We start from the raw sequence: 26,166 nt of genomic DNA, 5'->3' as shown, positions 1-26,166 counted from the left end.
GAACGTTTTATTCTTTTTTTTTTTTTTTTAAAGATTTTATTTATTTATCAGAGAGAGAAAGGGGGGAGAGAGTGAGCACAGGCAGACAGAGGCAGAGGGAGAAGCAGGCTCCCCGCCAAGCAAGGAGCCCGATGTGGGACTCGATCCCAGGACACTGGGATCACGACCTGAGCCGAAGGCAGCTGCTTAACCAACTGAGCCACCCAGGCGTCCCGAGAACGTTTTATTCTTGATCAGGGGAACAGATGGTACTAACTGGGGGTAGTCTGTGAATCAGACAGGCTGAGTCTACATCTCTGGTATTTATTGGTCACCTCCTTTACTCTCTGCAATAAAGAATGCTCCACACCGACACCAAAAAAAGCTAAGTGAATGTATGGAAGCCCTAGTTATCTGTCACGGGCAGTAGATGCAGGCCATCTTCATTTCTGGGTTTTACTCACGAAGGAAATTGAGGTCTCTGGTGATCTGGGATACAGCTTCTTGAAGAACAAAGGAGAGGTCCTTAGGAAAGTCAGGCTCCACTCACACCCCATCTCTTGGCTCAATCTTGAGAACAATGGGTTTTTCTGGTCGAATTAACCCATAAGAACTTAATTTCAGGGGGATCTGCAACAGTTAAACAAGGATTTGAGAACCAGGAATGAAGCCCTGGCAATGACAAATTCAAAGCAGGGAAGACACATGAAGGACAATAATGTATGCTATTTAGCATCACCTATCTCTGATTCTTCAAAATCACCCTGTAAGCTCTCAAGACTGGAGCATGGAAGCATTCATGAATGCTTCCAAGCCATTCAACAGATTAGCTACTGAATATTTACTGTGTACCAGGCTGGGGACAAACTCATGTTGGCTTGTGTTCTGTTTTGATTTAAATTTTAAGTACATAAGGAATAGCATGGAGGACATTAAGAGAAGGGAAAATGGGGGTGCCTGGGTGGCTCAGTGGGTTAATCCTCTGCCTTCGGCTCAAGTCATGATCTCAGGGTCCTGTGATCGAGCCCCACATTGGGCTCTCTGCTCGGCAGGGGGCCTGCTTCCTCCTCTCTGCCTGTGTCTCTGCCTACTTCTGATCTCTGTCTGTCAAGTAAATAAATAAAATCTTTAAAAAAAAAAGAGAGAAGGGAAAATGAAGGCGGAGGGGGGCGGGAATCGGAGGGCTAGATGAACCATGAGAGAGTATGGACTCTGAGAAACAAACTGAGGGCTTTAGAGGGGTGGGGGTGGGGGGATGGGTTAGTCTGGTGATGGGTATTAAGGAGGGGCAGGTATTGCATGGAGCACAGAGTGTTATATGCAAACACTGAATCATGGAACACTACATCAAAAACTAATGAAGTACTGAATGGTAACTAATATAACATAATAAAAAAATAAATAAATAGGGGCGCCTGGGTGACTCAGTCGTTAGGCGTCTGCCTTCAGCTCAGGTCATGATCCCAGGGTGCTGGGATAGAGCCCTGCGTTGGGCTCCCTGCTCAGCGGGAAGCCTGCTTCTCCTTCTCCCAACTCCCCCAGCTTCTGTTCCCTCTCTTGCTGTGTCTCTTTCTATCAAATAAATGAATAAAATCTTAAAAAAATAAAAATAAATTTTAAGTAAAAAGGATGAGTGTTTAACATTTAAAAGGTTTCTTAGCCATTATGGCAAACAATTTTGAAAAGTGATAGAGTTAAATTGTGTATGTTGAAGTTTGCAAGGTCATCCTGAGTGGGTATTATGTATTTTATTCTATGGCCATCTCCCCTTCTAAAGATAATTTCACCTCTCCTGGTGGAACCATTCATTCATGATTGCAGATTGGGATAGAAAAGAAGAATAGCTAGACAGGAGCCAGGCTTGCAGAAGGTGGGGCCACGTACCCAGGATGGCCTGGACCCTGGGACCCTTCACATCTGGCAGACATGCTTTACACCGCTGATTCTCAACATTGTTTGCACTTTTAAAACCACACTCTGTGTGAATTATGTTAGAATTTCTGATACGGGGGCACCTGGGTGACTCAATCTGTTAAGCCTCTGCCTTGGGCTCAGGTCATGGTCTTAGAGTCCTGGGATGGAACCATGTCTCGGGCTGCTGGCTCAGTGGGGAGTCTACTTCTCTCTCTACCCTTCTCCAGCTGCTTGTGCTCTCTCTCTCTTTATTTCAAATAAATAAATAAAATCTTAAAAAAAAGAATTTCTGAGATGACTTGGGCCTCAGGATTTTGAACAAATCCATTGATTCCAGTGTATAACCAGGGGTTGAGAACCATAGTCTGAGAGTATCTGTAAGCTGTGGTGAAGAAGAGCATCATTCAAAAGTTATGTTGCAGTAATCACTGCACACCATGATTGTATACATGTTTCCTTCCTTTCTGTGGACTTGAAAGAAATTAAATACTTTGCTGAAGTTCATAGATCCATGCATAATGATGTCACATGAACTGCATGGACTAGATGACCCTTACGGCTGGGTGGTCATAAACCATAGACATGACAATCAGGAGCTGAAGGACCCTTAGAAGTTCACAAGTGCTCCAAATAGATTCTTCAGGAAATAGGACAAATTATTAAGGATGAATGATCCCTCTCTCTCATAGACACAGACACACACACCCATACCCATCTTTTGGTTTAAGAAACACAATAAACACTAGTTAAGCTGAAAGTCATCTCTCTGACCTGTGTTTCTTTACAAGGTTTGAAGGAGAAGTTCTGCAGGACTCTGACAAGGGCAAGTTTCATGTTCATGATCGCAAACCTCATCCCAATGCAGTTTCGGGGTCCAGTTCCAAAAGGCAGGTATGTGTAAGGATTTATGCTGTCCTTGTTCTTCTTGCTGAACCTGGTTAGGATACATAAAAACCACAAGAGCTACGTATTGGGGGTTCTCAACCAGGAGTATATAAGAAACTTTGATGGGCTGGTTACTATAATCCAGCTATGCTTATTTTGCTGTGACAATTATAAGCTACAGGTCGTTGGAAACCCCATCCCCTATGGGAGCATTCAGGCTTGTGGAGGAGATGAGACAAATGTTGTTGAAACAAGCTTTATCTTAAACACTGGGATTATATTCAGGGTAGTGAGTAGTTCATACTCTGAAAGGTGAGCAGGATACGAGTCTGACTGAAGGAAAGGTAGGATCCTGCATCCACTGTCTTACATTGGTTACATACCCATGGACAAAGAAAGTAGGAGAGATGCTTCCCATGATTTGCATTGTTAATTTTCCCTTTACTTCCCTGCCCTTTCCACTGGCACTCCCCAACCACTTGCACAGAACAGCATGTTAGATGATTTACATGAGCACACACACACACACACTATATCCATACTCATGGTTATGTATAACCAGTACAATCACTGAATTCTTCTCTATCTGTTCCATGAGGTTATAAATTCCTTGAAGGTTAGACTTACATTTTATTGAAGTCTCATTCCTCAATATTTATATTAAGAAAATATGTGGATTTGGGGAAAGTAATAATGGCATTCTCAGTAGGCATTTTTAAAAACTCCATATATTGTGAAGAACATACTGGAATGTTTACAGATCATGAGTCTTAAAATTACATGCGAATCAGACAAGGAATTGCAATGGTGTGTGGATGGGGCAGCTGACATGGGTTAGTGGTTGTTGGGCAGGTTATGGGCACATTTGGATGCATTAGAAGTATTTCTTAGCATATGATTGTGCATGTGTTAAAAATTCTCCATAATAGGCATTTTTAACATGTGGATCTTGCACTGCCTGGCAGGGTCCCTAACACACATACATAAGCACTTCCTTTCATAACTGAATGAATCATGACAAAGAACTGTCCAGAAGAAGTGGTCTCTGGTTTCTGTTCAAGAAAGTATAGGACCAGGGATTACTGAGCTTGTGAGAACCACCAGGGCTTCTGGTCCAGAAAACAGATGACTTGGTCAATTCTGACTTCTTTCAGCAAGTACTATGTATAGATGTGATTTTAGCACTAAGGACACCATGCAACAGGACAAGAGCTCTGCCATCAGGGAGCTTAGAGTCAGGGGCTAAAAGTCTAGATCCCTAAAAGCTTCACTCCAAATTTTGTCATCAATAAAATAAACCAACTTTTGTAGAATTCAGACTGTGCCTAAAGCCAGACTCTGCTCTGAAATCCCAGAAGAGAAATCTCAAGATGTGTTCAAGGAGGATGTTTCAGACAGCTAGAGAGCAGACTTTTCAGATGACTTTGCTTTGGACGAGCCCCAGATACCAACAAAGGTGGGAGCTGGCATAGGACTGCAGCCACTGACAGCACAGGACTTGTGTGCACCTATATCCTCATGAGGCTGCTCCTCCTGTGGATGAGAACTCTCAGGTCCATAGTCTTTTCTCTCCCACTATGGCTAGCAGATGAGCAGCCAAGGTTCACAAACATGGAATGGGGGATGTAAGGGTGAATTCAAAGAGCTAAAGGGGACCAAAAAACTTAAAGGAAAAGAAAAGACCTATTTCCTTCAATAAGATGGTGGCTAAATAAATTATGACATATGCATATAATCACAAGCACAAATATAGTATGTTGTTATAGTTTAATGTAACATTAAGTAAGTCATTCAAAAAATGTAATGCCAATATAATTTTTAGTAGTCAATATACACTAAGAAAAATGCCCACAAGGACATATATATCATTATTAATAACCTTGATATATTGGGATTGAGGATGATTTTAATATTATTTTTAGGGTCCACAGTTTATAAAATTTTGACAATAATGATCATTTTGCAATAAGAAAATTACTTCTAAAAATAAAAAGATGTACAAGTAAATAATTATACAACCACACAATTGTCATCTATACTAAGAAAATATCACAATATCCTTCAATATGAGGGTAGGTTCCCTGTACCTTTCAGGACGGAACTCCTCAGGCTCTGGCCAGAGATCCTGGTCTCGGTGAAGAGAAAAGGTTGGCACTATCACCAACATCCCCTTGGGAATGAAGACACCACTGATTTCCACATCTTTCTTACAGGCCCTCTCAAGTCTCCCAGCGATTGGGTATAATCTGAGACTTTCACTCAATACCATGTCCAGATACTCCATCTGTACAAGGGCATCGTAAGTGGGCAGTGTCTGGAAGGAAAGAAACAGATTTTCACAAATTAACATTTGGGATCCATTTCAACTCAGGCAGTGCACTACTACTGAAGTGTTAGAAAATAACATTTAAAAATGATTTGTTTTGGTAACAGCCATTTATGGGCATTTTAATGTCTACCATGTCCTTTGACTTGCTCAATGGCCCACTGACTTATATGCAGCAGTAACAATTAGAAGAGATTGCTAGGACAATCCTCTAAACAGGGCCTGACATCCTTTCCATTACCAAGTAGTGGCATTTCTTCCTCATATGATCAAAAGTGACTAATACACTATGACACTTAATCTTTTATTAAAATTAAATTTATTTATTTTCAGCATAACAGTATTCATTATTTTTTCACCACACCCAGTGCTCCATGCAATCCGTGCCCTCTCTAATACCCACCACCTGGTACCTCAACCTCCCACCCCACTTGCCACTTCAAACCCCTCAGATTGTTTTTCAGAGTCCATAGTCTCTTATGATTCACCTCCCCTTCCAATTTACCCCAACTCCCTTCTCCTCTCTAACTCCCCTTGTCCTCCATGCTATTTGTTATGCTCCACAAATAAGTGAAACCATATATAATTGACTCTCTCTGCTTGACTTATTTCACTCAGCATAATCTCTTCCAGTCCCATCCATGTTGCTACAAGAGTTGGGTATTCATCCTTTCTGATGGAGGCATAATACTCCATAGTGTATATGGACCACATCTTCCTTATCCATTCGTATGACACATAATCTTAAGTGAAATATGTTGAAGTCACTGTTTCCTTTTAAAACAGGGGCCTCACATCTCTGGAACCTCTTTACCCTTTATACCCAAGCAACTGTGTAAAACAGAGACTCACTCCTATCCTCTACTATACCCATGTTGGACATGCACATGTGGGTTAGAAGTAAACTTTTGCTATGAAAACCAACGAGATTTGAGGGTTAATCTTACTGGTTACTGAGACATAACTGAGCCTATTTTTTTTTTTAAGATTTTATTTATTTATTTGTTTGTTTGTTTATTTTATTTTTTATTTATTTTTGGCATAACAGTATTCATTATTTTTTCACCACACCCAGTGCTCCATGCAATCTGTGCCCTCTATAATACCCACCACCTGGTACCCCGACCTCCCATCCCCCACCCCTTCAAAACCCTCAGATTGTTTTTCAGAGTCCACAGTCTCTCATGGTTCACCTCCCCTTCCAATTTCCCCCAACTCCCTTCTCCTCTCTATCTCCCCATGTCCTCCATGCTATTTGTTATGCTCCACAAATAAGTGAAACCATATGATAATTGACTCTCTCTGCTTGACTTATTTCACTCAGCATAATCTCTTCGAGTCCCGTCCATGTTGCTACAAAAGTTGGGTATTTGTCCTTTCTGATGGAGGCATAATACTCCATAGTGTATATGGGCCACATCTTCCTTATCCATTCGTCCGTTGAAGGGCATCTTGGTTCTTTCCACAGTTTGGCGACCATGGCCGTTGCTGCTATAACTGAGCCTATCTTGACTCCATCTTACAGCAGGACCCCCTTACCTTATTGGGGAAAGTAGCATCAATCTCCTTCTGCAGTTTCTGTTGAACATCAGGATGAGTGGCCAATTCATAGATAAGGAGGGAAAGAGAAGTACTAGTGGTCTCGTAGCCAGCAAAAATAAAGATAATAGACTGGGCCACAAGCTCCAGATCAGAAAGAGCTAAAAGGAGGGGAAAGATATTTTAGCTAAAACAGGTGAATATGAAACATCACAGATTGGATGATGACAAATGCATTTGAAACCCCCAAATCCCTGGTGGAATATGTAAAAGCAATTCAGAATCAAATTGGGAGTGGTTTCACTCTAATATCTATCTTGTAGAGCCAGAAAGAGGCAAAGGTTGTCTTGATCTGGTTATTCCAAAGGTTTGTAATATTCTTAGACATCTGTTACTGGTTATGCCACCCTCCCTACAAACAATTGTGAGTAAATTTCAGGAGATGGTATTTCTGTCTAACATACACAGAGTTATCAGTGTTGTCTTTTAGAGAATTGTAAAAGTACTTCTGCCCTAAGTAACATGGGCTAACATCCTCCCCCAGGAAAAATATAATTTCTTCCAGCTAAAATACAGCTTAATTCTTTTGAGAGTATGCAATGCTAAGGCTAATTATCAGGAAAAATGAATGATCTTTCATCTAAACATTATTTGCAGGAATTTAAGTGGACAATATTGGGTTATAGATAAACTCTTGCTATCCAAGTGTGGTCCATGACTAGCAGCATCTGCAGCACCTGAGATCTTATTAGAAATGCAGAATCTCAAACCTTACCCTAGAACTATGGAATAAAAATCTGAGCTTCCTGAGATGTGATTTGTGTGTCCAACCTAGCTTGAGAAGCATGGATTATACCTTTGAGAGGTTTCAGGTAAGAGAAGCCCTGGGGCACATTCTTCACATCGATGATCTCAAATATGTATAGAAACTATGACACAGACAAAATGCTAGAAGATTGGTGAATGATGTTAGTCTAATCAACTGCATAAGATAGCAAAAAACCAATGATAAATAGGAGGACATGGGCAGGCATGAATTATAGACAAACAGAATCTAGTGAGTGGAATTAACAATGCCTATTCAATCATGGCCTGAAGGTCACCTTCCTTAGTAAATGGCCCCACCTTGAGTACAAGTTGGCCTCCCCTTTGACTTTCTTGTGGTAGAAACTAAGCATGGTCATGCTCTAATCTATTTGATCAGAAAAGGATTAGATAATACGTAAGGCACTGAAATTAACATGGTACTTGTCACAGATATGAACTAAAAATAATAAAAATGAGTGTAAGAAAAGTCTACAGAATTCTGATTCCCCAGTCATACTTTCTGTGATGCTGCTGTGGATAAATTCATCTATCAAAGTCTTTCCCCCAAATGCCATGAACCTCATGATAATCACATTTTGTAGCTCCTTCTGTCTGATATGGTAGCTACTTACAAGATGTATCTATTTATATTTAAATATTAATTAATTACTTTAAAAACAATATACGGGTGGCTCAGTGGGTTAAGCCGCTGCCTTCGGCTCAGGTCATGATCTCAGGGTCCTGGGATCGAGTCCCGCATCAGGCTCTCTGCTCAGCAGGGAGCCTGCTTCCTCCTCTCTCTCTGCCTCTCTACTTGTGATCTCTGTCTGTCAAATAAATAAAATCTTTAAAAAAAAAACAATATACAATTTAGTTATCCAGTGACACTAGCCACATGTCAAGTGTTCAATTAACTACATGTGTGTAGTGGTTCTGTATTGAACTGGGCATATATAGAATAGTTTCTGTATCACAGAAAATCTATCTATAGATAGATAGATGATGATGATAGATAGATAGATGATAGATAGATAATAGATAAAAGTAGATGTATACATATGTATGTATATATTTTACTGGTGTGATAGAGTAAACCCATCCTTATTCTCTAGAATCAATTGTTAAATATTCAAGAATTTTGGGAGATGGCTGTCAAATCATATTTAGCCTGAAATTAACCATGATGGGAATATTTCTGTCATAGAAGAAAACTATAAATCAAGGCTCTTTTTTTCTTTCAGACTCAGAGGCCATAATCACATCACTGGTGATGGATAGATATAGAAATGTTTACGTTTATCAGTGCTGTGTAAATATATTTGATATTCTTAACTTGGCCCACTGAGAGGAAATAGAAGCAAAAAAACTTTACAGCAGTGAGCACTCCTAGATCCCAGATTTTGGTTCCTAAATACCATTTCTCACTGAAAGGAAACAAAGCTTCTGGAGAAGGGGCTGATTCCAGGACTCATCAAGGGAAAGAGAAGAGAAACCAGGAATGTCTTACCCTAGAATGAAAGCAAATGTTTGGGAAATAATATGGGAAAATAAATAGAATACTCTGTCCTATAATGGTGGATAGACCATTATACCTTTGGCAAAACTCACAGAATGTATAACACCAAGGGTGAACTGTAATGTAAACTATGGATTTTGAGTGGTAATAATGTGTCATTGTAGGAACATTGATTGTAATAAATGTATGACATGGTGAAGATTTTGACAGTGGGGGGATGCTGTGTGTAGGTAGGGCAGGGGGGATATGAGATGTCTCTGTGTCTTTCACTAACTTTTGCAGTGAACCTAAAATGGCTATAAAAAATAAAGTCTAAAAAAAAGGTCTATTGAAAATATTTTTAAAAAGGAAGAAAAAAATAACAGGAAGCCCACTTGAAAGGGCTTCCAAAAGACAAATCTGAGACAATTGAGGATCTAAAAAAGGAATGATGTAAGAGACTAAGCTAGTAATATATGAAATCATATTGACATTAATTAATTAATTACAGAGAGTGAATGAAAAGCTCCCTCACAATGGACAATCACTTATCAAAGTGGGAGAATTGATGGGATTAGAAAGTCACCATTTTGGAGCCATCATAGTAATAATTGTTTCAAATTCCATCCGTGAACAGTAAAAGCAGTAGGTGAAAGCTTGAAGAGAAACAGCATTTACACAGTTGAAAAGGCATCTTGCACCAGTTCTTAATTACAAAATGGCACCACTTCTTAATTACAAAATGGAAAGTAAAACTTTACAATACATTAAGCCAGTTAATACAATTTTAACCAAATGTTCCAGGTCACCACCAACACTGGGGTCATGTGTCTTCTGAGATGATGAAGCCTTGATGTGAATTTCCAGTTTCAAATTCACTGGTCTGATTTAAGCCAGATGATTGACATGGAAAATAAGCTCCCCAGAGGTTCTGATGCAGGTGATCCATGAACCACTGACTTCCTTGTCTATGGTTGCCCTTAAGGTTTTGAACAAACTTATTGCTGGGTGCTTCTGGAAGCTGCTTCTACTACCATTTGTACCTGATCTTGTGTCTTTCTTCAATTTGCAGAAATTCCATCTGCTAAAAATCTTCCTCCACATCTCAGAACCCTGCATCAGAAACTCTCCATCACTGGCTATCTGAAGCTCTCATTACTTACCTTTGTGGTTATTCACTTCTTTAGAATTCTGGGAGTTAATCATCAGTTGGAGTAAATCCACTCGGTGCTACAAGCAGAAAGAATAGTTTCAACAACAAAACATCACTCATAAAAGTCAGAAATAAATTAGGGATGCAGGACTTAGCTTTTTTCCTGAGAATATGGTTCCTTTAAATCCAGAAGACTGACTTGCCGGTGGCAAAAACATCCAGCTACAAATCTTGCAGCAGGATGTTTTCCCGACAGGAATCCAGCTATTGTGTCCCACTGCTTTTTGGTTCTTTCTCCTTTGATCCTGAGTTTCTCTGGATTTTGAACACAACTTTCTGACCAAAGTGTTGCATACTCCCTCTCCTGTCATGCTTGCTAACTCAGGGGAAAATCCCTGATTTGGGTCCTTTTTTTCCCTCCAGCCTTAATTCTTAATGAATGGCTACATAGACAAATTTCCTGATCTCTGCAGAATCCATGGGCAGCTTCTGTGTCAACATCTTCCAATGCCCCACCCTCCCAGAGTTCTGCCCAATTTTCAGTGACATTCTGGGCGTACCCCAGCCCTGTCTTGCTGGGAGACACACATCTTTGTGCTGGCTGCCAGGCCTCAGGAAGGTGAAGCTGGCTCAACTTGCAGCTTCAGTGCCCAGAGAAGACTCCTGCCCACTCCAGACTATGACAGTCTCAAATTTAACACAGACTATCTTCCAGCAGATGCCTCATAGGACATTCCTCTGGGGAACGTGTAAAATAAGAGGCTTTGAATTAAAGGGATTCTTTGCCAATATAACATCTGGAGATGTTATACTATCATAAAAATGATTTTTACACAGTAATTTTTACCTTTTGATAATTTATTGAAGAGAAATCTCATGCAGGGACACACTATGTTCCACCTTTATTATTAAATCTTAAACATTGAATCTTAGACTCATTTTCTTATCTCCTTACCTGAATTCCACCTTCTTCATTCTCTCTAAAATGTTAGAAGTCTCCTGCTCTAAACCCTACAGTTCTCTACAGTAAAAAAAATACATAGAAGAGTACACATGATATGTATACAACTAAATAAGAGATCGAAAGTAAACACATACATGTAATCACCACCATAGTTACCTCTTGCTTATCTTTTAGGCGACTTTCCTTCATTCTTTTTATAGATTTTGTGAAAAAATCAGTAACTTTTTTGGGAAATAGCCAGATATTTAATATTTCATAAACTGGGGTCAGGAATGGAAAGAGTACTGTAAGGAAAAAAGAACATTGGAAATCACAGTGAAAATGCAAAATTTACCCAGAGCAATTATAATTTGGACTATAACAGAAAAGTAAAAGACACCAGGAGTCATTAAAGCTGGGAGTCATTCCCTCTATCAACTTTACTTGAAATTTCAAGCCAGTGGCTGAGCCAGGGAAAGTCACAAGTAGGTGCCACCACTAGAGCAGTGAGATCAGTGTCTCCAACCACATCTTTGGGTAACCAAAGAAGCAGGATTACATTCCCAGATCTCTTAGCCTTTTAATTTTGGACTAGAGTCTCTTTGGATATACCAGACCATAAGATGTTACTTTAATTATCATGCTATTTAAGAAGGTGTTGTCAGAATGCAAATAATACATAGCATGCCCTTCAACCACAATGGAATAAAATTAGAAATTGAGAATACAAACAACATTGGATTTTGTAAATATGTGGAAATTAAACATTACAGTCCCGTAATGTGGCCAAAGAAGAAATCAAAAGGGCACTTAGGAATTACTTAGAGATTACAAAAATGAAGAAACTATATACAAAACTCATGGGATGAGAAAAAGCAGTGACTAGGAAGAAATTTCTCATTATATATGTCTACATTTTAAAAATTATTTATTTAGTTCATTAGTCACCATACAGTACTTCATCAGTTTTTCATGTAGTGTTCCACGGTTCACTGTTTGCATATAACACCCAGTGTTCCATGCAATACCTGCCCTCCTTAATACCCATCACCAGGCTAACCCATCCTTCAACCCCCACCCCAATTTACCTCAGATTGTTTCCCAGAGTCCATAGTCTTTCACGGTTCATCTCCCCATCTGATTTCCCACCTGCTTCATTTTTCCCTTCCTTCTCCTAATGTCCTCCATGTTATTCCTTATGTTCCACAAGTAAGTGAAACCACATGATAATTGTCTTTCTCTGTTTAACTTATTTCACTTAGCATAATCTCCTCCAGTACCATCTATGTTGATGGAAATGGGGTATTCATCCTTTCTGATGGCTGAGTAATATTCCATTGTATATATGGACTACATCTTCTTTATCTACTCATCTGTCGAAGGGCATCTCAGCTCCTTCCACAGTTTGGCTACTGTGGGCATTGCTGCTATGAACACCAGGGTGCATGTGCCCCTTCTTTTCACTACATCCGTATCTTTGGGGTAAATACCCAGTAGTGCAATTACTGGATCATAAGGTAGATCTATTTTTAATTTTTTGAGGAACCTGTATACCCTTTTCAAAGTGGCTGTACCAACTTGTGGATATATATATATATATATATATATATGTATATACATATATATATATACATATATACATATATACATATCTACATTTAAAAGAACTAAGATCTTGGGACATTTATCTGGCTCAGTTGGTAGAATGTGCCATTCTTGACCTTGGAGATGTGAGTTCAAGCTCCCTGTTGGGTGTAGAGATGACTTAAAAACTAAAATCTAAAAATAATAATAATAATGGCCAAGATCTCAAATCAATGACCCAATTTTTTGGTTATAAACAAGCTGGAAAAACAATAGGAAACAAAACCCAAAGCAAGAAGGAGGAAACACACAATAGAGACAAGAGCAGAAGCATAAGGATAGACAATATAGATCAAAGGAATTGAATTTAGGGTCCAAAATGTTACCCAACTGTTCATGGTCAACTGATTTTGCTAAGGTTTCTAAGACCATTCAATGAAGAAAAAATAGTCTTTTTAATCAATGGTGCTGGGACAAGAGGACAGTCCCATGCAAAAAAAGAAAAAAAAAAGTGAAGTTGGACTCTTACCTAATACAACATATAAAAATAAATTCAAAGTGGATTAAAGACCCAAATCTAAAAGCAAAACTTTATAATCCTTAGGAGAAAACCAAGGGATAAATTTTGATGATCTCAGATTTCTCAGTGAATTCTGACACTGAAAGCACAGAAATAAAAGGAAAAATACATACATTGTACATCATCAATATTAAAATTTTTTTTGATGAACACTGAGACCATCAAAATTGAATTCTACATTTTAAGGGGGGGGTACTTATATGTTATATGGAGATATATCTCAGTACAATTGTTGTAGAAAAGTCAAAGGTTTGGGACACCTGGGTGGCTCAGTCTGTTTAAGCACCTGCCTTCAGCTCAGGTCATGATTCCAGGGTCCTGGGATCAAGTCCAGCATTGGGCTCCTTGCTCAAGGTGGGGGGAGCCTGCTTCTCCCTCTGCCTGCTCTGCCTGCTTCTCCCCCTCCTTGTGCTCTCTCTCTGATAAATAAATAAAATCTTTACAAAAAGTAAATTTGGAAAAAAAAGAAAAGAAAAGTGGAAGGGAGGAAGTGAGAGAAAAAGGAAACAAGGGAAGAAAAAGGGAGGAGGAGAAAAGAAGAAACACTAGTGTACATACCTATGGAGAGTAAAAATGGATCAGGGATATCAAATTTTAAGATCTTCTTGGCATTTTCCACAAAGGGATCTTGTGGGTTGTTGAGAGAATCAATGTTCACTCCAAATGATGTGCTGGTAATCACATCCATGCTGTAGGCCCCAAAGATGCTGTGAGAGAAACAAAGACATGGATAATTAAGATCAGCACCTCTTTAATATCCTTATACAACACAAGAAGTGCATGTAGATCCCATGCTCAGGCAAGACAAGAACCACACTTTCAGAACCACCATCTGGGTCATCTGAAGAGTCTATATACTATCACATTCACTCATGTGGTGCTCATGAGGTGCCAGTGATACAGCTGGCCTTGTCCTGGAGTAATGGGGACATTAGGGCAAGTTAGACACACCTCTGAGTTCTAAGAGCTCAGTCATGGAGGGATAGAGACACAAAGCCTGACAAATTACAGTAATAAATTTTGAGTATGCGCAATAGAAGGTGGATAAGCACTGTGTCTGAGCAGGACAAATGGTGGAATAATGAACCCTTTCTCAGGGAATCAAGAAAGATGAAACTGGTCTGGATATTCTCTCACTACAGTAACTATGCTCAGAGGTTATTCCTCGACAGTACATTACAGAGCACCAACACCATATTCTGTACTGCCAGAAACATCATCCCTTCTTCTCTAAACCCCAACTAAGGCTTCTTCATGAAAGACCCACTCTTTCTCAACAACAGAGATCTAGCTTGCCCTGAAGGCATACTCATTTCTGGAAAATGTAAGAACAAAGAATGTTCCTAGTTAAAACATATATATTAAATCAATCCAAAATTGAAATGGGGGTGCCATATCTAAGTGGTCATATGGCCTAGTTTTCCCAGGACAGTTGCAATGTACATCTGTTCAGCCTGCGTAATTAAAATATATCTAACTTAGACAAAAAAAAAAATCTATCATCTATCTATCTATCATCATTACCCTACCTATCCCATGTGCAGGGCCTTCCCCCTTTTGAGATTAAAAGATGGACAAATGGTTATAAAAGGTGTGGTGCAAAAATAATGAATACTGTTATGCTTAAAATAAATAAAAAATAAATTTAAAAAAGTTAATATTTAGTATTCATTAATATCCTGACGAGATCGGGCGCATTCAGGGTGGTATGGCCGTAGACAGTATTCATTAATATCCTTAACAAAATCAGGGAAGGGTTTAAGTTGTTCCAAGTTCCATAGGGTAACTTTTTTGCCCCACCCAGTGCCCAGGAATATGTACCAAGTACGTTCCCCTCCCACCATTCCATACTCTCTAAGCTCATATTTCTTCTTTTCAAACAATGTATTTTTGTCTTCTAAAATGTCCAAGGTGATGATTAAGCAAGTAAATAAATCCCAACTCATGCACACAAAAGAAGACTGTTTTTCTCTGGACTTCCTTGCATTTTGAGGTGAGCTACCTCTTCTTGGCTGGCCCGCTGGAGTTGTAACACCATACACCTACATCAGCTTGTTCACTGGAGTAACTCAACAATGGGAATTGACCCTATGGCAACAGCTGGAAAGTGTCACAACAGAGTTAGAATCCCAGCAACTGGACTCCTACTTACTCTTTCAAGTTGATAGGTTTGCCTTTCTCTGCCTCCTTCCTCAGGTTCCTCACCAACACATCTCCATACTGGCCAATGATGGGGAACATCTACAAACAAAATACATGACCACCTGAAGTTAAATATGAGAATCAAGTCCTAGGATGACATAGCTTTCACAAGCATGGAGCAGTAAGGGCATTTAATAACAAGTTTTATCATGTCTCTTCCAGAACATGAAGATAAAGGACCATTTGGGGGAAGCCCAAATACAGTAGAGTACCACTTAGGGATGGACTATGACCTTATTTTCTATCTCTCCCCAGGAATATTCCTTAACTTCCTAATTAAAAGTCCTATTCTTTTCTTACCTCCTTGAGTTTTCCGCTGGTGAAAGTTGGAGACAGCAATGTTCGTATTCTCTTCCATTGTTCATCCTCAGACATAGAAATGGCATTTTTCATAAATCCCAGAGGACCAAAAGACTAGAGTCAAAGCAAAACACATTATGCCCTACATAAGTTTTGTAGGTCTTCACAATTTGGAAAATTTGTTAAATGGGCATAAATTACTCATCAATTTTTTATTATTATATTTATTATTATATTATATTTATATGTTATATGTTATAATATATATTATATAATTTGTTATATTTATTAATATTTATTATATATTTATAATATTTATATTATTTGTTTTTATTTTGTTTTATTTATTATTATTATTTTATTACTATTTATTCATTTCCTTATTTGAGAGAGAGAAAGAGAGCATGAACAAGGGAATAGGCAGAGGCAGACTCCCTGCTGAGCAGGGAGCCAGAATCAGGGCTCACTCCAGGGACTCTGGAATTATGACCTGAGTGAAGGCAGATGCTTAACTGACTGGGCCACACTTACTCACCAGATACTTAGTGGCTGTCTACTTAGTAGCAGTCCCTATGCTAGATGCTCAATAGATATTTATCCTAAATGCCTAGCATCCTGCAAGGCTGACGGAGGTGTCAAGCCACCTGATGTGCTTTCCAGCCTTTATATTCCAATCTCCTTTTTGATGTAAATGTGGTATGGAAAATTTGGTGGGGAAACTACTCCTCCAGGGGAATTGGTAGAACTGGATTGGTGGAAGATAGCCAGATAGCCTGGCAAACTGTATGTTGCCTCAGACCACTTGTCTTCATATATATGTACAGCATGAGCATCTGTAAAACATGTCTTGATATGGTGATTTTTTTTTAATTTTTAATTTTTTATAAACATATATTTTTATCCCCAGGGGTACAGGTCTGTGAATCACCAGGTTTACACACTTCACAGCACTCACCAAAGCACATACCCTCCCCAATGTCCATAATCCCACCCCCTTCTGATATGGTGATTTTTAAATTAACATATAATGCATGATTTGTTTCAGGACTCAGGCCTGTGATTCACTAGTCTTACACAATTCACAGCACTCACCACAGCACGTACCCTCCCCAATGTCCATCACCCAGACACCCCATTCCTCCCTCTTCCAATCCAGCAACCCTCAGTTGGTTTCTTGAGATTAAGAGTCTCTTATGGTTTTTCTCTCTCTTCGGTTTTGTCTTGTTTCATTTTTCCCTCCCTTCCCCCTAAGATCTTATGTCTTGTTTCTCAAATTCCTCATACATTGAGATCATATGAGAATTGTCTATCTCTGATTGACTTATTTCACTTAGCATAATACCCTCTAGTTCCATCCACATTGTTGCAAATCGCAAGATTTCATTTTTTTGATAGCTGAGTAGTATTCCATTGTATTTTTATATCCCACATCTTCTTTATTCATTCTGTTGATAGACATCTAGACTCTTTCCATAGTTGGGCTATTGTGGACATTGCTGCTATAAATATTGGGATGCACGTACCCCTTCAGATCACTACATTTGTATGTTTGGGGTAAATACCCAGTAGTCCAATTACTGGGTTGTAGGGTAGCTCTATTTTCAATTTTTTGAGGAAGCTCCTTACTGCTTTCCAGAGTGGATGCACCAGCTTGCAATCCCACCAACAGTGTAGGAGGGTTCCCCTTTTTCTGCAACCTCCCCAACATCTGTCATTTCCTGACTTGTTACTTTTAGTTATTCTGACTGGTGTGTGGTGCTATCTCAGTGTTGCTTTTTATTTGTATTTCCCTGATGCTGAGGGATGTTGAACACTTTTTCATGTGTCTGTTGGCCATTTGTATGTCTTCATTAGAAAAATGTCTGTTCATGTATTCTGTCAATTTCTTGATTAGATTATTTATTCTTTGGTGTTGAGTTTGATAAATTCTTTATAGATTTTGGATACTAGCCCTTTATCTGATGTCTTTTGCAAATATATTCTCCCATTCTGTCAGTTGTCTTTTGGTTTTGTTGGCTGTTTCCTTTGCTGTGAAAAAGTTTTTTTTTATCTTGATGAAGTCCCAATTATTCATTTTGCCCCTGCTTTCCTTGCCTTTGGCAATATTTCAAGGAAGAAGTTGCTGCGGTTGAGATCAAAGCAATTGCTGTCTGTGTTATTCTCAAGGATTTTGATGGGTTCCTGTCTCACACTGAGGTCGTTCATCCATTTTAAGTCTATTTTTGTGCATGGTGTAAGAAATGGCCCAGTTTTATTCTTCTGTGTCCAATTTTCACAACACCATTTGTTGAAGAGACTGTCTTTTTTCTATTGGACATTTTTTCCTGCTTTGTTGAATATTAGTTGACCATAGAGTTGAGGGTCCATTTCTGGGCTCTCTAGTTTGTTCCACTGATCTATGTGTCTGTTTTTGTGCTAGTACCATACTGTCTTGATGATTACAGCTTTGTAATAGAGCTTGAAGTCTGGAATTGTGATGCCACCAACTTTGGTTTTCTTTTTCAATATTCCTCTGGCTATTTGGAGTCTTTTTTTGTTCCATATAAATTTCTAGATAATTTGTTTCATTTCTTTGCTGAGTGAAATAAGTCAAGCAGAGAGTCAGTTATCATATGGTTTTACTTATTTGTGGAGCATAACAAATAGCATGGAGGAAAAGGGGAGATGGAGAGGAGAAGGGAGTTGAGGGAAATTGGAAGGGGAGGGGAACCATGAGAGACTGTGGACTCTGAAAAACAATCTGAGGGTTTTGAAGGGGCGAGGGGTGGGAGGTTGAGGGAACCAGGTGGTGGGTATTACAGAAGACACAGATTGCATGGAGCACTGGGTGTGGTGCAAAAACAATGAATACTGTTACGCAGAAAAGAAATAAAAAATTTTAAAAAAGTTGATGGCATCTTGATAGGGATTGCATTAAATGTATAGATTGCTCTAGGTAGCATAGACCTTTTCACAATATTTTTTCTTCCAATCCATGAGCGGAACATTTTTAGATTTCTTTGTGTCTACCTCAATTTCTTTTGTGAGTATTCTATAGTTTTCTGAGTACAGATCCTTTGCTTCTTTGGTTGGATTTATTCCTAGGTATCTTATAGGTTTGGGTGCAATTGTAAATGGGACCGACTACTTAATTTCTCTTTCTTCTCTTTCGTTGTTGGTGTATAGAAATGCAACTGATTTCTGTGTATTGATTTTATATCCTGACACTTTACTGAATTCCTGTATAAGTTCTAGCAGTTTTGGGGTGGTACCTTTTTGGTTTGTTTGCATAAAGTATCATATCATCTGCAAAGAGTTTGAGTTTGACTTCTTTGCTGATTCAAATGCCTTTTATTTCTTTTTTTTTAAAAGATTTTATTTATTTATTTGACAGAGAGAGATAACAAGTAGGCGGCAGAGGGATAGAGAGAGGGAAGCAGGCTTCCCACTGAGCAGAGAGCCTGATGCGGGACTTGATCCCAGGACCCTGAGATCATGACCAGAGCGGCAGTGGTTTAACCCACTGAGCCACCCAGGCACCCCCTTTTATTTCTTTTTGTTGTCTGATTGCTAAGGCTAGGACTTCTAGTACTAAGCTGAGTGACAGTGGTGATAGTGGACATCCCTGCTGTGTTCCTGACCTTAGGGAGAAAGCTCTCAGTTTTTCCCCATTCAGAATGATATTCACTGTGGGTTTTTCAAAGGTGGTTTTTATGATATTGAGGTATGTACCCTTGATCCATGATTTTTGATCACTGCTTCAATTTCCTTACAGGTTATGGGTCTGTTCAGGTTTTCTATTTCTTCCTGGTTCAGTTTTGGTAGTTTGCACATCTCTAGAAATGCATCCATTTCTTCCAGATTGTTTCAGTTGCTGGCATATAGTTGCTTATATTATGTTCTTATAATTGTTGGTATTTATTTGGTGTTGGTTGTGGTCTCTCCTCTTTCATTCATATTTTATTAATTTGGGTCCTTTCTCTTTTCTTTCTTATAAGTCTGGCTAGGAATTTATCAACCTTATTAACACTTTCAAAGAACCAGCTCCTAGTTTCCTTGATCTGTTCTACTGTCCTTCTGATTTCTATTTCATTGATTTCTGCTCTCATCTTTATTATTTCTCTTCTACTAGGTTTAGGCTTTATTTGATGTTCTTTACACAGCTCCTTAGGTGTAAGGTTAGGCTGTGTATTTGAGACCTTTCTTGTTTCTTGAGAAAGGCTTGTATTTCTATAGACTTTCCTCTTAGGACTGCCTTTGCTGTGTCCCAAAGATTTTGAACAGTTGTGTTTTCATTTTCTTTGGTTCCCATGAATTTTTAAAAAATTCTTCTTTAATTTCCTGGTTTACCCATTCATTCTTTAGTGGGATGCTCTTTTGCCTCCATGATTTTGAGTTCTTTCCAACTTTCTTCTTGTGGCTGAGCTCTAGTTTCAAAGCATTGTGGTCTGAAAATATGAAGGGAATGATCCCAATCTTTTGGTACCAGTTGACACCTGATTTGTGACCCAGGATGTGATCTCTTTTGGAGAATGTTCCATGGGCACTAGAGAAGAATATGTATTCTGTTGCTTTGGGATGGAATATTCTGAATAAATATCTGTGAAGTCCATCTGGTCCAGTGTGTCATTTAAAGTCTTTATTTCCTTGTTGATCTTTTGCTTAGATGATCTGTCCATTTCAGTGAGGGGAGTGTTAAAGTCTCCTACTATTATTGTATTATTGTTGATGTGTTTCTTTGATTTTGTAATTAATTGGCTTATATAATTGGCTGCTCCCATGTTAGGGGCAAAGATATTTTAAATTGTTAGATCTTCTTGTTGGATAGGCCCTTTGTGTATGATATAGTGTCCTTCCTCATTTTTTATTATAGTGTTTGGTTTAAAATGTAATTTGTTTGATATAAGGATTGCCACCCCAGCTTTCCTTTGATGTCTATTAGCATTGTAAATTTTTTCCACTTCCTCAATTTAAATCTGGAGGTGTCTTTGAGTCTAAAATGAGTCACTTGCAGACCACATATCAATAGGTCTTTTTTTTTTTAATTCCAATCTGATACCCTGTGTCTTTTGATCAGAGCATTTGGCCCATTTACATTCAGGGTAACCATTAAAATATATGAATTTAGTGCCATTGCATTGCCTGTAAGGTGACTGTTACTGTATATTGTCTCTGTTCCTTTCTGGTCTATATTACTTTTAGGGTCTCTCTTTGCTCAGAGCACCCCTTTCGATATTTCCTGTAGGGCTGGTTTGGTGTTCACAAATGCTTTTAGTTTTTGTTTGTCCTGGAAGATTTAATCTGTCTTTCTATTTTCAATGACACCCTACCTGACTATAGTATTCTTGGCTGCATATTTTCTCATTTAGTTCTCTGAATATATCATGCCAGTCCTTTCTGACCTGCCAGGTCTCTGTGGATAGATCTACTGCCAATCTAATGTTTCTATCATTGTAGGTTACAGAACTCTTGTCCCAAGTTGCTTTCAGGATTTTTCTCTTTGTCTCTGAGACTTACAAGTTTTACTATTAGATGACGGGGTGTTGACCTATTTTTATTTATTTTGAGAGGGATTCTCTGTGCCTCCTGGATTTTGATGCCTGTCTCCTTCTCCAAATTAGGGAAGTTCTCCACCATAATTTCTCCACTATGCCTTCTGCCCCTCTCTCTTTCTTCTTCTTCTGGAATCCCAATTATCCTAATATTGTTTCATTTTATGCTATCACTTATCTCTTGAATTCTCCCCTTGTGATCCAGTAGTTGTTTATCTCTCCTCTTCTCAGCTTCTTTATTCTCCAACATTTGGTCTTCTATATCACGAATTCTCTCTTCTGCCTCATTTATCCTACCAGTTAGAACCTCCATTTTTTGTTGCATCTCATTAATAGCTTTTTTTATTTTGACTTGGTTAGATTTTAGTTCCTTTCTTTCTGCAGAAAGGGATTCTCTAGGATATTCTATGCTTTTTTCAAGCCCAGCTAGTATCTTTATAATTATTATTCTGAACTGTAGTTCTGACATCTTACTAATGTCTGTATTTATTGATTAGGTCCCTAGCAGTACTGCCTCTTGTTCAGTTTTTTTTGTTTGGTTTTTTGAGGTAAGCTTTTCCATTTTGTCATTTTGTCCAGAGAATAGATAAATGAGAGAACAAAATGCTAAAAATGTAACAACAACTCCAGAAAAATATACATTAAACAAATCAGAAAAGACCTGAAACCAGGGAGAAAAGAAAAAAAAAAATGATCAGGCTGGTGACTAGAACAGAGCCACATACTAGATTTTGGATGTATTTTGGTCTGTTAGGAGAAACTGCCTCCCAAAATTTTTAAAGACAGAAAAACTTATATATATATATACACAAAAATAAGGGTAAATACAAGGAAGATGGAATATGACTGTAAAGATGAAAATGTAAAAATATTTTAAAAAAGAAATTGATAAGAAGTTAATTGAAAAAAATAAAGAAAAAAATTTTAAATGAAAAAAAAGAGAGAAAATATAATCAGGCAGCAGACTAAAACAAAGCCATACACTAGATTTAGGGTATATTTTGGTCTGTTAGAAGAAACTGTATCACAAAATTTTAATGAAAGAAAAACTTAGATTTAGAAGAGATAGGGTGGGGGGATAGGTGAGTCTGGTGATGGGTATTAAGGAGGATATGGATTGCATGGAGCACTGAGTGTTATACACAAACAATAAACCATGGAACACTACATCAAAAACTAATGATGTACTGTATGGTGACTAACATAACACAATAAAAAAAGAGGAAAAAAGAAAGGAAAAAAAATATATGCGAAATAAGGTTAAATACAATAAAGGGATAGAATGACTATAAAAATGGAAAATAAAAAAAAATATTTTAAAAATGGAATTGGTGAGAGCGCCGAATCCTAACCACTAGACCACCAGGAATACCCAACTTTTGTAGCAACATGGACGGGACTGGAAGAGATTATGCTGAGTGAAATAAGTCAAGCAGAGAGAGTCAATTATCATATGGTTTCACTTATTTGTGGAGCCTAACAAATATCATGGAGGACAAGGGGTGTTAGAGAGGAGAAGGGAGTTGGGGGAAATTGGAAGGGGAGGTGAATCACGAGAGACTATGGACTCTGAAAAACAATCTGAGGGGTTTGAAGTGGCGGGTGGGGTGGGAGGTTGGGGTACCAGATGGTGGGTATTATAGAGGGCACGGATTGCATGGAGCACTGGGTGTGGTGAAAAAATAATGAATACTGTTTTTCTGAAAATAAATAAATTGAAAAAATTTTAAAAAATGGAATTGGTAAGATAAGATGTTGGTTGAAAAAGGAAAGAAGAAAAATTTTTAAAAAACAGAAAAAGAAATATATAAAGAAAAATTTAAAAATTAACTTTGAAAGACTACAGAATTGTGGGGAAGAACCATGAGTTCTATGTGCTGAATGCCCCTAGCACTGGAGTTTTGCTGCTCTCATTGATAGGTAAACTTATTCTTGGCTGGATGGTCTTGCTGATCTTTTGGGGGAGGTGCCTGTTGCAGTGATTCTTAAATGTCTTTGACTGAGGTGGAGTTGTACCACCCTTCCCAGGAGCCAGGCTAAGTAATCTGGTCAGGTTTGCTCTTGGTAGCTTTCATCCCCTGGAAGTTTTCCATATGGCTTTGGAGGATGAGAGTGAACATGGTGGCCTCCTAGTCTCTGGCCCCAGAGGAACTGGGAGCTTGGGGCCCCACTCCTCAGTGAGTCCTCAGAGAAAAGCAGTCAATCACTCCTGTATCTCTGGTCTCTGACCACACTTTATGTTCACCCAGCCTCTGACTGCACATTTCTATCTCTGGCACACAACTCCATTTAAAGTTTCCAAACCCAGCAGATTCTTGTGGTATGCTCCCATGCCACTCCTCCTGGGGGAGGAAGGGGAGTCTTCCTGGATATGCCACTTGTTGGGTCCCTGCTCAAAGAGCAGTGGGCTGACTGTGCCACGGATCATGGTTTATGGCAACCCCAAGTTGAGAGCCCACTCCTTGGATCCACCTTTGCAGCCAGCTACCCCACTACCCCACTCTGATACTTGGGGGCTCTGCCACACTCAGGCACCCCTGGTCTTTCTGTGACCCTGAGGGTCCTAAGACCACACCATCCCTGTGAGGGTTCCACTCCCTGCTTAGCCACTGGAGTGACATCCCTCAGTGGAACAGACTTCTAAAAGTTCTGAATTTTGTGCTCCACTGCTCTATCACCTGCTGGTTAGTGATGGAAGCTCCCTACACCCCGGGTCTATCTTTGCAAATTTAGCCTTCTGTGCATGTCCTACCTTCCAGAAAGTGGTCACTTTTCTGTTCATAGAATTGCTGCTATTCTTTTCTTTGATCTCCTGTTGAGTTTGTAGGTGTTCAGAATGGTTTGATAACTATCTAGCTGAATTCCTGGGACCAGACAAAATTTAGATCTCCTACTCCTCTGCCATCTTACTCCTCTCCATATAGTGATTAAAAAAAAAAAGTAGTAGTTAGCACTAAAAAGATTGATAATCTATTTGCATAATATAATAAAAAACCTATTGGTTTAAAATAACAACAGCAAATAATCTATTTTCTATTCTCAAGAAATGATGCAGTTACATGAAAATCTCTTCCCCTGTATTTTCTCCAGGGATGAAAGGAAAAAGAGGGAGATAATTCTGTTTCTCAGAAGTGAGACTGGCCTATCAAATCAACAATGTTGAATCTTTTTTCCATCTTCCAAAACTATATTTTGTTTTAAAATGGATATCTCCAATATGCATTCATGGTAAAAAAAACTCACAAACTAGGAAGAGAAGATAACTTCTTCAACTTAATAAAGAGCAGCTAAAAACCCTACACCTAATATCACCTCAATGAGGAAATACTGATGTGATATCACCAGGATGATGGGACAGGACACTCCAGCTTCTGTTACCCCACAAAGAACAACAGTTAGTTATCCACAAATAAAAATAGGTCTAAGAGCTTGGGAGTCCATTTAAGAAGATTCAGCAACACAGTAGAGTTAAAGTCCTAAGAATAATGGCATTAAAAAGATAGGGAGAATAGCTTCATTTTGCCTGCATCACACCAGGAGCCAGGCCAGCAATGAGAGGACACTCTGTGACCTCAGAGAATTCTCCTATTGGGAAAAGGACAGAAGAGTAAGAGGCCATTAGACCAGCCTTCAGGGAATGGCACAAATTACCTGTTTTGGTTTCAAACCTTCCAGAGACTGGCATGGCTGACACATCTAAACACAGGTAGGAACAAAGAAGGGAAGGACTACCAGCACATCAAGTGGCAGGAGTGACTATGCTTCTCTGTGTCCTCATCTGCAGAATACTCTAGCAACCTTAGCTGCTGAGGAACAAATGGCTGGCCCAGCACTGTGTATCCTCTAAGATTTTGCTATTGATGGTCCCAAAGGTTCACATTTGCAGACTTCAGCTGCCAGAGTCCTGCTGTATCCTATCTGCACTCACTGGAGTTGCCTCAGTCAGTGGCACCACCTACACCCTGATCACTGGAATCTGTATACCTTTGTGACTGGGCTTAGGTACAACACCAGCTCAGATCCCAGCACATTTCAGATATAAGGCCATCCCTGACTCCTGTCACTGGATTGCACTGCCACATGAGACCACAGCTAAACCTGCCAGCCTGAACTCCAGTAACAAGCACCCACTGCTGTGCATGCAGTAATGACTATCCCTGAAGCCACATAAGTGCACACAGGCAGCCCAGACACTCAAGCCTGTGTGTTCACAGTTGGCCACGGTACCTCTGCTGGACCCAGGCTTGTTTGGGGCATATGATTGCTTTCAGCCTCCACAGATGAGTGTGTGTATAGGACCAACTCTAACTACCACTCTGCTTGGTGTAGTTGCAGTCTCCTGGTGCTGGATCTGGTGCTGCTGCTGAAGACCTCAATAGCTACGGCAGCCACAAAGAACCCTCCACTGCTTTACTACAAGGATCATACAATTGCTGAAGGTGTGGGCCCCAACTGCCTGAACCAATGGTGCTCTCTAGATTATGCAGTCAAATATAATGGGGAAAAACTGGGGAGAAACACCTCCAAGATTTATAGGACACCATCAAATGAAACAATATTCACACTATGGAAGTCACAGCAGGAGAAGAGAGAAGTGGGCAGAATACTTAGTAAAGAAACAATAGCTGAAAAATTCCCCAAATTGGGAAATATATGAAAATCTTGGGATGTGAAGCTTAAAGTCCCCTGTAAGACTTAATCCAAAAAAGACTTCACTAAGACACAGGATAATAAAATTGTCAAAATTTAAAGACAAAGGAAAAAAATAAGAGACAAAGAAAATTCTTGAAAGGATCCAGGGACAAGGAACTCATCCCAAAGAAGGGAACACCCATAAGGCTGTCAGTGTATTCCTCAGCAGAAATCTGGAAATCCAGAAGACAGTGGATGATTTATTCAAACTATGAAAATTAACACCAACCAAGAAT

General features: G+C 39.1%; 1 protein-coding gene across 2 annotated transcripts in view; it reads right to left on the bottom strand.

Annotated features, from left to right (window-relative positions):
• Positions 1–214: 214 nt before the first annotated feature.
• LOC309854059 (cytochrome P450 3A12-like) overlaps positions 215–26,166 on the bottom strand; it is a 45,890-nt gene continuing 19,938 nt past the window's right edge. For both annotated transcript variants that reach the window (XM_082712752.1, XM_082712753.1), the window contains 9 exons: positions 15,708–15,821; positions 15,358–15,446; positions 13,764–13,912; positions 11,219–11,346; positions 10,109–10,175; positions 6,644–6,804; positions 4,866–5,092; positions 2,665–2,827; positions 215–609 (listed from right to left, as the gene is read on the bottom strand). In XM_082712752.1, coding sequence (XP_082568878.1) covers positions 526–609; positions 2,665–2,827; positions 4,866–5,092; positions 6,644–6,804; positions 10,109–10,175; positions 11,219–11,346; positions 13,764–13,912; positions 15,358–15,446; positions 15,708–15,821 — 1,182 coding nt within the window. In that variant the 3' untranslated portion in view covers positions 215–525. The remainder of the gene's footprint in view (positions 610–2,664; positions 2,828–4,865; positions 5,093–6,643; positions 6,805–10,108; positions 10,176–11,218; positions 11,347–13,763; positions 13,913–15,357; positions 15,447–15,707; positions 15,822–26,166) is intronic.

The sequence above is a fragment of the Mustela nivalis genome (genome assembly GCF_964662115.1).
Source record: "Mustela nivalis genome assembly, chromosome: 19".
NCBI lineage: Eukaryota > Metazoa > Chordata > Mammalia > Carnivora > Mustelidae > Mustela > Mustela nivalis.
The sequence above is the reverse complement of the archived record's forward strand: the minus strand, read 5'-3'. Positions and strand labels throughout refer to the sequence as shown.